The sequence below is a fragment of the Cyprinus carpio genome, chromosome A13 (genome assembly GCF_018340385.1).
Source record: "Cyprinus carpio isolate SPL01 chromosome A13, ASM1834038v1, whole genome shotgun sequence".
Taxonomy (NCBI): Eukaryota; Metazoa; Chordata; class Actinopteri; order Cypriniformes; family Cyprinidae; genus Cyprinus; species Cyprinus carpio.
The window spans coordinates 14,261,406-14,276,029 of NC_056584.1; the positions used below are offsets into that span (position 1 = coordinate 14,261,406).

General features: G+C 35.1%; 1 protein-coding gene across 2 annotated transcripts; it reads left to right on the forward strand.

Annotated features, from left to right (window-relative positions):
- The first annotated feature begins 419 nt into the window (after positions 1–419).
- On the forward strand, positions 420–10,810 carry LOC109083161 (galectin-related protein-like). Of its 2 annotated transcripts, XM_042768926.1 has the most exons (6): positions 420–539; positions 4,055–4,180; positions 4,637–4,723; positions 4,817–4,905; positions 6,855–7,044; positions 10,127–10,810. In XM_042768926.1, the coding sequence occupies exons 2-6, from the start codon at positions 4,148–4,150 to the stop codon at positions 10,268–10,270; spliced, it is 543 nt and encodes a 180-aa protein (XP_042624860.1). In that variant the 5' UTR covers positions 420–539; positions 4,055–4,147; the 3' UTR covers positions 10,271–10,810. The 2 variants fall into 2 exon arrangements, with proteins under 2 accessions (XP_042624860.1, XP_018953536.1); XM_019097991.2 differs by lacking the exon at positions 420–539 and having other exon boundaries at positions 3,961–4,180.
- Positions 10,811–14,624: the final 3,814 nt, after the last annotated feature.

Genomic DNA, 14,624 nt, shown 5'->3' on the forward strand with positions numbered 1-14,624 from the left:
ACTCTTAACACACCTCACACCACAGGAAAATCTGATAAGATAATCTTTAGAACCACCAAGATAATCAGGACACTACCTAGGATTGTTGGAAGTGGAGAAATCGGCCCAAAATCAGCCCGATTATCTTGTTGTATGTACCCAGCATTAGAGGGAGCATACAATTTGTCAGCTATTAATCAAAATAATCCAAATGATTTTACTGTGAGCTTTGATTAACTGTGTACTCCTACTCCTCATTCTCTTTTACTGCATAGAAAAAGAGCAGCTTGGACATTCCCCTAAATTCATCTGAAACAACATGCTGTTCTGTTAATAATGACAAAATGTTTATTTTTGAGTGAACTATCCCTTTAGACTCGAACTCACAACCCTTCGATTGGGAGTCCGACTCTCTTACCATTAGGCCATTATTCTAAGTTCACAGGCCATGAATCAGACAGTCTTCCTCGTTTCTGTGGAGGCATAGAGAGAAAGAGAGAAGAAAGAAGAATGAGAGAGACTGCAAGAGCCATGCTCTCTCCTCCCCTTCTCCCTGTCAGGTTGGCTTTGTGCAAATATCTGAATGATCTTGTTCTGCTGTGACCACGGAGAGAAAGAAGCCACACCTACTCTCCGCCAACCACAAGCCCAGCTCAGCAGGCACACAAGCAGTTGCACTTTTATGTAACACACACATACACACACCAGCCCATAGCTGCCCCCTCTGGCTGGAATTTGAATCGTGCATTACAGCGGCATCTACACCCCTCCTCTGAAGAATAGATGGTAATGCTTTATTTACAGTGTCCATGTTACAGATATTACATGTTACTGCACTTGATTACATATAGTTATGGTTAAATAAATTCATCATTATTGTTCTATAAATATACATACATTAATCTGTCTGCAGAATCTGGACAGCCTGATATAGATCATAAAGCAAGAATTTCAACAGAGAGATATTCATTGGCTTAATGTTTGACATTCAAGAAAAAGTCAAATTAAATTTCAGTTTTCAGGAGAGCAATTATTTAACACTAAATAATACACTGTTGTCTTTTTCAAAGATGTCTTTTTTTAACCATTATAAAACTATTGTGAGGACTGAAAGTAAGGGTGAAAGTAACGTTTAACAATATAATAATAGTAAACATTTTAAATACATAGAGGATACATGTTTTACATATTTGAATACTGATACATTAAGTATGGATTGAAAGTTGACCAAATGATTTGGAGTGAGCTAGTGAACTTTTTTAATTTGCAATAATTTAAGATGCATTAGCTGCAAAAGACATAGTTATACATCATCTTCATTACATACCAAAAGCAACAGTAATCACCATCTCTTTTAAGTCCCCATGCTTCCTCAAGCATAGCAAATGAATTTTTTGAAATGTCAGGCTTATGGGTATTCCCCCATGGGATCCTTCAAAATAAGGACCATCCAATCATGCAATAACCACATTATTTGTTTGTTTGTTTGTTTATAAAGTAATTTATAGTTTTACAACATGCATTGATTTTCTTTCAAAATTCTGAATTTGTATTTTCTTTTTTAATTGTCAAAATACACTGTTAATATTAAATTTACTGTTAAAAAGCTTGCAATTTGTTGCCTTGCAGAGTTAAGTAAATTCAAATTATTAATTGTGATTTAGCAATAATCATTTTTTTGACTTAATAAATGTAAAATGTAATAAATGAATAAAATCTATTTTAAATATTTTTTTTAACGTTACCTGAAACACAAACTAGGACTGAATTAAAACGATGTTTGATAATGTAAGATTTAAAGGCAGCAGACATACAGACACAGGAGCTTTGAAGTTTCACTAGAATTAAAGTTTGCCATATAATAGTGAGCTTTTGCCGGGTTACATTTGTATCATAGGTCACGGAGAGTTAATTATTATGAAGGACACTGAGCCCTAAAGGATGGAGCCAAGACTGTCAGACTTGCATGGATTTTTAAACCTATTGCATAACACAGGGGATTCGCTGTCAGACACTTCATTCAGATCAATGCATTTTATACAGTTTTATATGGTGTGTTGCTGTGAATGTGTTTGCAGTGTTTTGGCAGACATGTGATTGTACATAAGTTCATGTAATCTTGAATTTGTGTCTGTGTGTGTTGTTGAGGGGAAAGGCCCTGAGTGAGGAGCCAGAACAGGAAGTAAGAAACAGACCACACACACCTGCTATATGGAGTGAGTGGGTGTGAGGAAGTGTGTGGGAGTTTGACATTCACAAAAAACACACAATAAGCCATATTCAGTGAGGGAGCGAGACAGAGAAAAAGAAACAGATTGCAAATATTCACATGGTGGAAGCAGACTCAAAGAAAGATCTTGAATATGACATCCTAAATTCTCAGTTTATTACAGCTGTTCACCGGATGTTTGTTCCTTTAATGGCCGGGAACACTTTTAGACAATAAGCATTTTCTACAGTTAGTCATATTAGCAGGTGACGGTTAATGTCAGTTAGAGGATCATACATTAGCATCATGTGTGGCAGGTGGGTGAGTTGTCCAGCAGGCCCAAGCGGGCACAATCAGAGCATGGTGGGCAGTGACAGGTCTGTCTGTGGTGCTTTCTGCCTGAGCAGATGAGGAGAATGGAGCAGTGGGAGAGCAGTGCAGAGTGACTGCAGCATTAACCTAATTACAGTCTGGCCCTGCTAAATAAACACTTATTAAATTTGCATGCTCAAATACATTTCTGGACAGAGCAGGTCACAGTGCATGCAGCCTTTTGCTGTCACCCAAAAGTCCACACTTTGTTAAAGAATATTTATTAGTTTTAAAAGGACAAGATGTAATGAGCCTGCTCAAAATAAAGGATATATATCAAATTAAATTTAAATAAATATTAAAAAAAATATATAACCTATATAAAATGACATTTGTCCAAGGTGTTTCCTTCTACAAGCCAAAGTGCTTGGATAGGATCCAGCATAACATGACTCTGCATAGGAAAAGTGGTTTAAAAAAAACAACAACATAAAATTCATGCATTTTAGAAGATATAAAATAATAATTTTATTTATTTGTTGGTTGGGATGCATGACCGGTGGGAAGTGGAATTCTTATACAAGTTATTAAATTGAGCATATGTTGTTCAGGCACCACACAACCACTCTCTGACCAAAACCTCAAGCTCTCTTTTAGGTGGTTAACAGCACAGTTAACGCTTTGTACCAAGGGTCTGGTTTAGTTGGACCTTGTTAACCTCTGCTGGTAGATGCTGTAACTACACCAACTGCTTCTGAAAAGCATCCTTCTCCACTGACAGCCGTTCAAAATTATCCTTGTTCTGACTTCAGGCACTAACCACTTCACAAGACGCTGAGGTTCTAGAATTTTGTGGATTATTGTGATGTTTTATCAAAAGTTTGGATGACGGTACCCATTTACTGCTGTGCATATTATTGGTGAGCAAGTGATATAATGCTAAATTTCTCCAAATCTGTTCCGATGACGAAACAAACTCATCTACATCTTGAATGGACCGAGGGTGAGTTAAATGTTCAGCAAACGTTCACTATTTCTGGATCACTACTGCGGTGCCACTCGTGTCATCTGCCACCAGGGGTCTCCCTCTCCCCGCTCCTTGAGGCGCACATTTCAAAGATCAGAAACATACTGGAACAACGTAAATGATTTCTCTCAGAATTAACAAAACCCAACACAACAATCAAAAAAATGCAAAGCAAGGAATATGTTTACCTACCAACAAATATTCAAGCAATATTAACAAAATATAAGTCATTACAAACATCATTTCAAATTCCAGCGACAGTATGCTGGACCTTTAAGAAAGAAAATTGCCATGTTTTTAAATAAAAAACAAATGTTCAACTGTAGCCACGTATTATTCTGTTGGTAATTATGTTCAGGTCCAATGAGATTTGAGCAGATTAGGTTCATATAGAGGCTGGGATTAACCTCCACCCGTACGATAATCCGCGTCAGCATATTTCTTTGACACGTAGATACACAATAGAGTTGTTTCTTAATTCGTTTCGAGATTTTCTGTTTGTTTTACAGTTTTCCTCTTGAACTTAGGCACCTTGCAGCTCCCTGTCCGGTCTGCCACGACACTGACAGATTCCTGGGCTGGACCGCCTTTGATAAGCATCCTATGGTATTTTGTTCAAGATGGCGGTGGCGAGCATGGAAAAGGACGCGATAGTAAGTCTCAAGTACCTTTGAAATCTTACAATGCTTTAGATTTACATAAAATAGTCGTTATTGTTAATAAAATATTCATTTAATAAGAAGCGCAGTGGAAATCAGTACGCATCGCATATACGATGAGATGACTCGTTCATCTCTCACACCTAGAGTTGAAAAAATCATGATGATTTTGTTGAAATGCAGACGTGGAAGACCGCAGTGGACAAAGAGTACTTCGAGCCTTTTTTTTTTTTTTTTTTTTTTTTTTTTTTTTTTTAGCTCTGGTGTATTTAGTGCACATCATGTTTTTTCTTTAAAATGTTCAGTCTTTAAAGCTTAAGTGCAGATGTAGAAGGCGTGTCGTTTTATTGTTAAAATCGAGTGCATGTGAATTGCAGCGCTCGTGTTTTATTGCATTCCTCATATTTAACTGCTTTATAAACTTGTTAATCTTCTCTTTCTCATCTGAAGAACACCGAAGATGATCTTCACCTCAATAATTCGTTTGGAGATTCTGGGCTTATCTCTCCTGATAAAGAAGACATCTCTCGTATTCTGGTAGAGATCATGTTTAAAAAGCATCGTTGTTATCTTATGCTATAGTTTCTGTTGCATTGATTAATTTTTTTTTTTTCCCATCTGACATACCAGACAGTTCCTTTCAGTGGACGGATCAGAGGTGGGATGAGGCCTGGAAAGAAAATCATTATAATGGGCATCATTGATCCAGAGCCAGACAGGTATGTTTTCATATCAAAATTGCATACATTTAAGAATGTACACATTCTAGCAGTTGCAAATAGTTACATCAGACAGAAGCTCTGTCTCAAAATCTTGTAGGCTGCCTTAAACTGCATTTTTGGGCATCATGGGTCTATATGCTGTCTTGATAGGCAGCACTATGTTTTGAGAAACAGAGCCTCTTGTTTCAGATTGCGTTGGGTTGTAGATCTGCTTGAGACACGCTGCATGGGTTTGTGCACTGCTTAGCGATGATGGGGTTTAAATGAGCTGTTAAGGAACAAATATCAAAACTGTGAGAGCATTGGGTGTGTCTTGGAAACTTAACATTTTAGGATGTTGATTCTAATAATCAGCGGTAAATCTTTTGATTCACAGGTAGTTCACGTTCACCTTATGTTCTAGCTTGTATAAGTTTCTTCTATTGTAGGGTGATACACACACACACACACACACACACATATAATATAATATACACACACACACACCTTTTAGGGGTACATTTACTAACATTCTCAGTCACCATTCACATTGTTGCAGTTGTACTGCTGCTTCACTTATGCGTATGCATGCAGTTTTGTAACTGGCTTAAATATAGAATGGTAACAGAGCTCTCTCCACTAGCAGAGCTGGGCTAGGATGAAATATTTGTGTTTTATTAATTAAATTAAGTATTTCGGTAAGGAAGTGGAGAACCAACAGGCATGTACCATATGAGAGCCTAAGATTGGGCGAAGCTGAAAAGACTCGACACTAGTTTGTGATATTACACTGTTTCAAAAATTTGGGGTTGGTAAGAATTATTTATAATTTTTTTGTAATTGAAAGTTCTTTTATGCTCACCAAGTCTGCATATATTTGATCAAAATACACTAAAAACAGTAATGTTATGGAAAAATTATTTCAATTTAAATTTGAATATATTTCAAAGTGTAACTTATTCCTGTGTTGAAAAAGATGAATTGTTGGCATCCATTACTCCAGTCTTCAGTGTCACATAATCCTTAAAGAAATCATTCTGTAATGCTGATTTGGTGATGAAGAAATATTTAAGTTGAAAACTTGTGTTGTGCTGCTTAATTTTTTTGTGGTAACCTTATTACATTTTGCTTTCAGGGTTCTTTGAATAGAAAGTTCAAAACAACTGCATTTTGACAATTTATTTACTTTCACTTGTTTCATGTAATTCATCCATGCTGAAGAATATTAATTTAATTTATATAAATGTTAATAAAATTTTTCTAACATCAAACTTTAAAACAGTAGTGTAGTTGTTTAAAGGTGTGTGTTTTTTTTTTTTTTTTTTTGTGTTTTTTTTTTTTTTTTAAACTAGTTCCAAAGGCCTTTTGTCGCAATTTACATTTATGCATTTGGGAGACATACCAGCATTTTTCCCGGTATTGTTCCCTGGGAATCATTTATGTGCTGGTCTTTTTTTTTTTTTTTTTTTTTTTTGAGAGTATAGTAATGGTTCCTGGCCTGAGGGGATGGAGCAGTTTGTTAAATTGGTGGTTTAGTCTTTAAATTGTAATTATGCAGCAATTTTAATGAAGCATGCACCAATACAGTCCTGATATATCAATGGTTAAGTGGTACTAATGTGTTATTTCAGTTCAGGAATTCAGCCTTTCTAAACAGACTGCTGATCCATTAGGAATGCACTGTGATGCTCATTCAATGTGATGGTAATGGATGCCAGTGCAGGCCTAAATTACTATGGAATTCATGGAAAGTTGATGCATGCTATTTCTCTCTAATGTTTGGTAAATTGGCACACAGTTTGTATTGCTTCATCATGCAATGCTTGTCATATGGTTATGATGACATAACATAGAAAACATATTTGGACCGATGAATGACTCTTTAAAAAAATGAGACCAAGAACTTTAGGCAGTGCATTACATCAGAAATGGGCTGTTTACATGCTTAATGTTTGTTTTCTGCACAGCTTTGACATCAGTTTGACTTGTGGCCACAGTGAGGAGAAAGATGATGAAGAGCTCACTGATGTGGCCCTTAAACTCAGCGCACGATTCACCGAAAGGCAGTTCCTGAGGAATGCATGCCTTTCTGGGAAGTGGAGTGAGGAAGAGGCACCCATATCTTACTTCCCCTTCATCCCGGACCAGCCTTTTAGGGTAATGAGCTGAAACACTGACATCTACATGCTCTCTAATCTGAGATCTCTAATCTGCATGAAGCATGAGTCCAGGGTCGTGTGCAAAACCGATGGCAACTGCCTCATTGCTTAGTCAGTCAGACTTAACGGACACCACTGTTGTATGCCTTCCTTTTTTGTGAGAGTTAAAGGAAGTAACTGTTTTATGTGTTGCTTACCTCTTCAGACAGAAGGAAGTACCCACATAATGTGATGCCTAAAGTTTTTGTTTCTGTTTTAAGTTTATAGATAAAGTAGCAAATATCATTTTTTTTAGACACCATTTATCTATCAACCAAAATTTTAACTATCAACCAAAATTTTTTTTTTTTTTTTTAATTTTTTTATGTTTTATAAAAACACCATTTATTTTACACTATCAACCAAAACTATAATTTTTTTGTATGTTTATAATTATTATATCGTCACCCCATATTGACAAAGAAGCATTTTATGTTATTTTATAGGGCTGCACGAGTCCAATCGCATGCAATCATGAGGTTAATGGCGCATCTTGTCAGTACCAAAAAGCTGGTTCTGTAATCAGCGGTAAATCAACCATCTTCTGCGCACAGAACCGGCTTTACCAGTGTATGGCAAATAAGTGGCCCTCGACAGTGCAAGATAACATGAAAAAAACACCTTTTGACATAGAACTTTTTTTGGCCTTAATTCTAAGATTGCATGCGATTTATGCGTGCAGCCCTATGGCCCAGCCAGAGCCCTGACTTTTGTGTGTGTGTGTCCACCAACTTTTATATATATGGCCAGAGGAATATGAAAAATGCATCTTATATATAATATATATATGAATACTTAGACCCATTTGATATTTCAGTTTTTCTTTTTATATATATGTCAACATAGAATATGGGGTGCTGTGTGTATAATGAGGGATAAAAAAAAAAAAATACGTAAAATTTAGGCAATACATATAACAAATTGTAGAGCAATATAACAGAGGATGAAAAATTTAAGGGGTCTAAATCTTCCATACCCACTGTGATGTGTATATTTAATTTTTTTTTTTTTTTTTTTTTTTTTTTTTTAACTATTTGAATCTCTGTTAAAACTGATTTCGGCCATTTTTCTGGTTAATAATGTTACAAATAATCTTTAACTAATCTCTTTAAAAAAAATTAAATTATTCGAAGGACCCCATTCATGATTATGTTACTGAAGCCCCCGTGAAAATATTTAATTTGTTTGGAACCACTACAAAAGTGTTAAGTTTTGTTGTCCTTTGGTGTGACACCCTTAAATTTAGTTTTTTTGTGTTATGTTTAACTGTATTTTAAACTACATAATCATAAATTGACACAAAAGGCTGAAATGTCATATGATGTGACAGAAAATGTCCTCCGGTGTGACGCCTGTACTGACACCAGAGGACAAGGTTTCTTTAAAAAGCATTTTAAAAAATTAAGATTTGTTTTACTCCTTTTTATTCTTCTTTTGATCATTTTTCAGTGTTCTTAAATGCAATAATTACATTAACTAAACTATTCTCTGATGTTTTTGCAGAAAACTTGTACTGTTATAAAGTGTTATGAAAATACTGTAAAATGTGATACTTTGTTTTTGAAACCAAAAGAATTGAGGGAGAGAAATTAGTGGAAGAGAGGACATGGAAATATAGACCGAAAATTAACAGGGATCCAGCAGAAGGGAGGAGATCCCAAGAGAACGATGCAGAAAGTTAATGGAATCAAAATGATGCTTTAAAAAGACTAGCCATATAGTTTTAAAAAATTCATGCACATCTTAATGAATAAAGTGTCGCACATGCAGCGGGGGGCTAGAAGAGTTTCAGTAAGATACTGATTAACTAAGAGACTGACATTTTGTTTTATTTAAAACATTTTGTTTTATTTTGACATGTTCAAAATTAAATAAAAATAATTTGATAACTACCATTTCCGTCCTTTAGTGTGATGTAATGTCTTATGGTGTGACACATAAAAGAACCACAGATTTGTTTTTATCTCAAAATATCTTTAGAAAAAAAAAAAAAAGAAACTGTTGAATATTGCAATGGGGGGATATAAATATCACTCAACTTAAAATGGTATAATTTTCAGCAGTTTTGAATGGATGACAGCAAAGTTTGTCTTGAAATTGTCCAACAAGTCATGGGGAAAAATGTTAATTTATAATTTCATATTAAATAAATAACGCCATATAAAAATAAGTGTCTAACAATGAAGAATAATCTCTCTCATGCCATTTATATATTAAGAGTTTTTCTTAATATTTGCTATGTCACACCATAGGACAACTTCATGGTACAGTTCAGTGAAAATGTAAAAACAAAAAACCATGACAGAATTTACAAAGTTAGTGTCCCTATATATTTTCTCAGAGATCAGACTTCACACTACATAAATATATGCATTTCTTCTTCAAAATTTGTCTTTTACAAAATAAGCACTTTTTACTGCCTATTTGTCACCTACCCGTGTATGTGTGTGTATGTATGTGTATATGTGTGTGTATATATATAAATATATTACTGTTTTACTGTATTTTGATCAAATAAATGCAACCTTTGTAAGCACTTCTTTCAAAAACCTTGATCTTTTACCGATCAAAAACTTTTTAATAGTACTGTGTGTTTATAAATATAAATAAAACATATATATGTGTCTGTATATATAAAACAGACACACAGTACCGTTGAAAAGTTTTTGATATATTTATGTAATCGTCTTTTTTTTTTTTTTTTTTTTTTTTTCTTTCAGAAAGTATGACTGCTTTTGCATGTCGGTTTATTCCTTTTTAATAGACAATTACAGAATTATTCTGTATGGCAGAGAGTTGTATGATCAAACTGGGTAAAGATGCTCCAAGATAATGAGTGCTTATTGTTTGTAATTGGGGCTGGTGAACCAAAAAATGGGTCACTGTTTCCAAATGTTGAGCTGAGATAAGCAGTCATGCAAAGAAAGACAAGCACTTCCTTTCAACACACTGTCCACAATGCGGCCCAGTGACTGACAAAGGATTCTTTTGATTTGATCTAATTTTGCTCTTTCTCTCCTCTCCTTTCCCCATTTATACAGATTGAGATCCATTGTGAGCACCAGCGTTTTAGGATCTTTGTGGATGGACACCAGCTGTTTGACTTTTATCACAAAGTAAAGTCTTTGCCGGCCATTAATATGATCCGGATAGTTGGGAGTCTTCAGATCACCAAGCTGGGCTAACCAAGCACACCTGAGCACAAGCCAGAAAGGACTTCTCACAGGTGACCATCTGCACCTGTGCGTTTGCCGCAGCTCTCACAAAGACATCAACAACATCTGCATTTTCACTTCTCTTCTGCCCTCTAACCTAACATCGTAATGATTTCTGAGTATTGTATCATAACCTGTTGGTGAATGGTTGCAATATCAGATGTGTGTTTTCCAGCATCTTTGCTTCATACTGTAGCTTATTTGTTAAGCTTCAAAAAAAAATTCAGGGATTGCACACTTTGATATGCACTCTGTGGCAGTAACATACACCACTGGGATTTAGCTGCTCTCCATAGACACTGCTGATGTACTTGTGCTTGTAGTCTAGCAGTGTAGTTTCAAAATGATCCAAAACTCAGGAAATCAGATAGTTAATTTTACTTCATTTCATTCTGATGACAAATTTGCTTTAAATTATTATTAGATACTCTGAAATGCGTTGGCTGCTAGAATATAGGAGCTCGGATTCAGCATTTGCCATTACACTTTTGTTTGATTTGCGTTATTTAATCTTAATAATTAAAATATTTTGGAAGGAAGATGTTATTTTAAAATGGCATACTTTTCCTTTCCTGTGTCTGTTCATTGCAACTGTTAATTTTTGGGAGATATATATATATATGTGTGTATATATGTTACATTGAAATATTGAAAAATGTAGGGTTGCCCCCTAATAGTTGACAAACTTTTAGTCGACAAGAAGAGGCTTAGTCGATAAATTTATTAGTCGCAGAAAAAAAAAATCCACAGGAAGTGGCGAAGTCACGTCGTCTGTGATGTACAGATTATTAACAGCTGGTCTATGTGGTAATTACAGTACATCGGTCAAGACATCCAAACCTTTGTTTCGTTCATCAACTTCAAATGTGGCTGCTTGCTCTAACAGTAACCTAGAAAAATGTGTGCTATTCAAGTGTTTGTGTAGTTTGGAAGCTAAATAGTAGCGCACTCACTGGATGACAGTTAATTTTGGAGGCACCGGTACGATCATTTGCATTTAACTTAAAATACTTTTAATTAAATTTTCTTATGGAGTAATACATCTTTCGAATTTGTAAAAGATTTATTTTTATTTGTGTGCACTCACAATAACAACAAAATGTTGTGCTTTTGTAAAATAATGAAAGCAAACAGGGTGCGCTTTCTGCCATCTAGGGCTCTGTGAACTTGAGCATGTCAAAAAAAAAATAGCCAAAACTCTGAAATATATCTATAGAAAGTGAAATGTCTACTTTTAAATATTCCAATTCAAATGGGAAACAATTATTTTCAGATTGTGTAATCCATATGAAACCTGCATGTTCACTGTGGAGATGACGAGCCAGTGTCGTCGCCTTCATCACTGCAGCTGAAAATACAGAAAACACTAGTTTATCAATGAATTATTATAATGTTAAGGCAGTCATATTGCTGTTTTTTTTTTCCTTGACGCATTCATAATTTTTTCTGCCGGTGTGCTGTGGCAAGTTTTATACATGCGCTTGAGTGCTGATAGGCTATAGGCAATTAAAGGCTCATTATTATGAATGATGTGGTTTATTAATATAAACGTGCGATTGATAAGTCGACTAATTGCTAAAAATGAACGACTACTAGTCAACTAGAAAAATCTTTAGTCGAGGGCAACCCTAGTAGAATGTCACATGAGGATTATTTAATTCAAGTTAGGGGAGTTATTTTTAGAAATTTGATCATGCAGTCATTCTCTTACACGCCAGCACAATATTTAAGTACTACAGTATAATGTGAAATCCTTGGCAACCAAACCAACAAATTATTGCTTTTGGACACTTACATTGTTTTCTATGAGGAATGACTTCAGTGCTGCACTTTTGCAAAAAATAACTCCGCTTATCTGTTTACGCTTTATTATAAGCACCTCGTAAAAAAAATTGAAGAAGCAGATATAACAGGGCTGAATCGTTTCTTGAATGTACCACTGATAGGCTTCGTAAGAGCTTAGCTGTGGGTGTAAAGTGAGCGTCTTCAGTCTTCATACATATATATTCTCTCCTCCTCCTTCGTACTCCTAATGTCACTCTTCTTAATATAAACACAATGTGATTTCCTGTATTCAGCAGTGCTTTTTGCTTAGAACCTTTGCCCTGTAAACCCACAATGCTGTCCACTCGGTTGTCTTCTGCTTAACTTCCACTTGTAGGATTTGATTATGATAACAGTGATTATTATTGCTACTTATTACATTACAATATCCGAAAAACACCTTTTGATTTGCATTCGTTTGCATGACATGCATATGCACACTACCATTCAAAAGTTTTGGGTCTGTAAGATTTTTTTTTTAATGTTTTTGAAAGGAGTCTCTTACGCTCACTAAGACTGCATTTATTTGATGGTAACTGCAGTAAAAGCAATAATATTGTTTGTGTGAAATATTATTTCAATTTAAATTAACTTTGCATTTGATTTTAAATGTAGTTTATTCCTGTGATGGCAAAGCTGAATTTTCACTCTGGTCTTCAGTCACATGATCCTTCAGAAATCATTCTGATATGCTGATTTGATGCTCAAGAAACATTTATTATCAATGCTGAGAACATCTGAACATCTGCTTAATATTTTTGTGGAATCTGTGATATTAAGTGGTATTCATTTCTTTAAAAAAAATTACTGACCCAAAACTTTTGAACGGTGTTGAATGTAGTACTACTGTCACATCAGTTCTTGTGTTGATGAATGTGCCCTGTGTCGTAGTGAAAGAGTCAGCAATGCTTCTTATTAATCATTAAAGTTGTTGTGTTTATTAATACTGTCTATCTTCTTATTAATCAGTATTACTGTATATTTAGTATTTACTTAGTCTCTGTCCTGGAACTCATGGAAATAGAGGCAGTGATGAATGAAATTGAAGGGCTACTGTTTTTCTCTGCTTTACTTATCGATCTACTTGACTGAAGTTCACTGATGGAATAATACTATTATACACCAGAGAGTACTTAACACCAGCCAAAAAAAACATTTGCCCACATCAGCGTCTGGTCAGAAGTCAGAAGATTTATTGAGTGCAATAGGGAACTTGTATTAAAGATCCTCACTCTGTTGAGAAGGTACTCCTGATGGGAAAACTCCAGCTAAATAAAGTATTGTACATTTAATTTGAAATGGGTCATTTTCATACTGATTTTCTTCTGCAATTGTTTCTCTCAAACTCGTGCAGACATTGTTTAATTGAGATTGGTATGGCAGCACAAGCAATGTGGTCCTTCACCACACGCCCATCTGACATGTTGTGGCAAATGCACTTTGATATGACATACTTAGCAACTGAAACATGGTCATCTGGTCCAATGTGATACACTTAATAGTACTGCTATTTGAGTTGTGAGCTTCATTCTGTCTGGTGCGGTTTTAACGTTGAAATGTTGACCATTCTGAGCATCATTTAGTCTCTAAACAATGAGTGTGTGAAATTACACCTGGTTAACTGAAAAATGGGGAGGGAGAATCTGTATTTACAAAAATAACAGGTGAGAAATGTCAATAGTGTTGACTGTGCTTTAAGAAGCCTTAGTTTAACAGATTTTGTTAAAGTATTTGGCAGACGCTGTTATCCAAAGTGGCTTAGTTCATTGAGTTTTTAAGAAACACAGCATTTCTTCCTATGATCCTTCTGATGATGAGTCCCGATTACTTAGACCAGTTCTAATGCTTCCATCTTTATTCCTGTTTCTTGTCTTGTATCCCAAAATTTCCAATCTTTCAAACTGGTTCACATTTATGAGGGCTGAAAATGAATGTCCTGGTTGTAAACTATTGTTATGAAGCCTTCAAACTTTGGATGTACATATACTAAACAGGGCCTCTGTATGCTTAATTTTTTTTTTTTTTAAATATACGTATTTTTTTGCTACTGCAATAATGTCTTAACACTAAAGAGAGAGTTTGTATGGTGTATGTGATATTTAGTCTGAGTTTTCACTGGTTGCCAGTTGCCAGTTTCTTTAGACTCTAGGTAGCATGGTACATGTTTCTTTTTCCTTTTTGGATTTGCAGAGCTTTGCTTTTTGAGCTTAATATGTCAGTTCTTTTATTTAAAGAGACTATTTCAGTGTTTATGTATTTCTAAAGTGGCCAGTTACTTAGAGGTAGTTTGTGATGTTGGATGTAGTTGCACAATCTTTTTCATGGATTGAAACCTGCAGAGGTATTTATTGTTCTAACTTGGTATTTATCAGAAATGTGCCTATTGAAATATGGCGTTGGTGTTTGGGATCTAAAATGTTATTCTTACTAATGATTTCCACCAACAGAGTTACATTTTGACTTGCCCTTTTTTTTTTTTTGCCCTTTATTTTATAATGCA

Bases quoted from the DNA above. Each gene is read 5' to 3' on its own strand.
- LOC109083161 (XM_042768926.1), top strand. From the start codon at position 4,148: ATGGCGGTGGCGAGCATGGAAAAGGACGCGATA. The intron at 4,724-4,816 runs GTAGAGATCATG...CTGACATACCAG, and splicing joins AAGACATCTCTCGTATTCTG to ACAGTTCCTTTCAGTGGACG. The intron at 7,045-10,126 runs GTAATGAGCTGA...CCATTTATACAG, and splicing joins TCCCGGACCAGCCTTTTAGG to ATTGAGATCCATTGTGAGCA.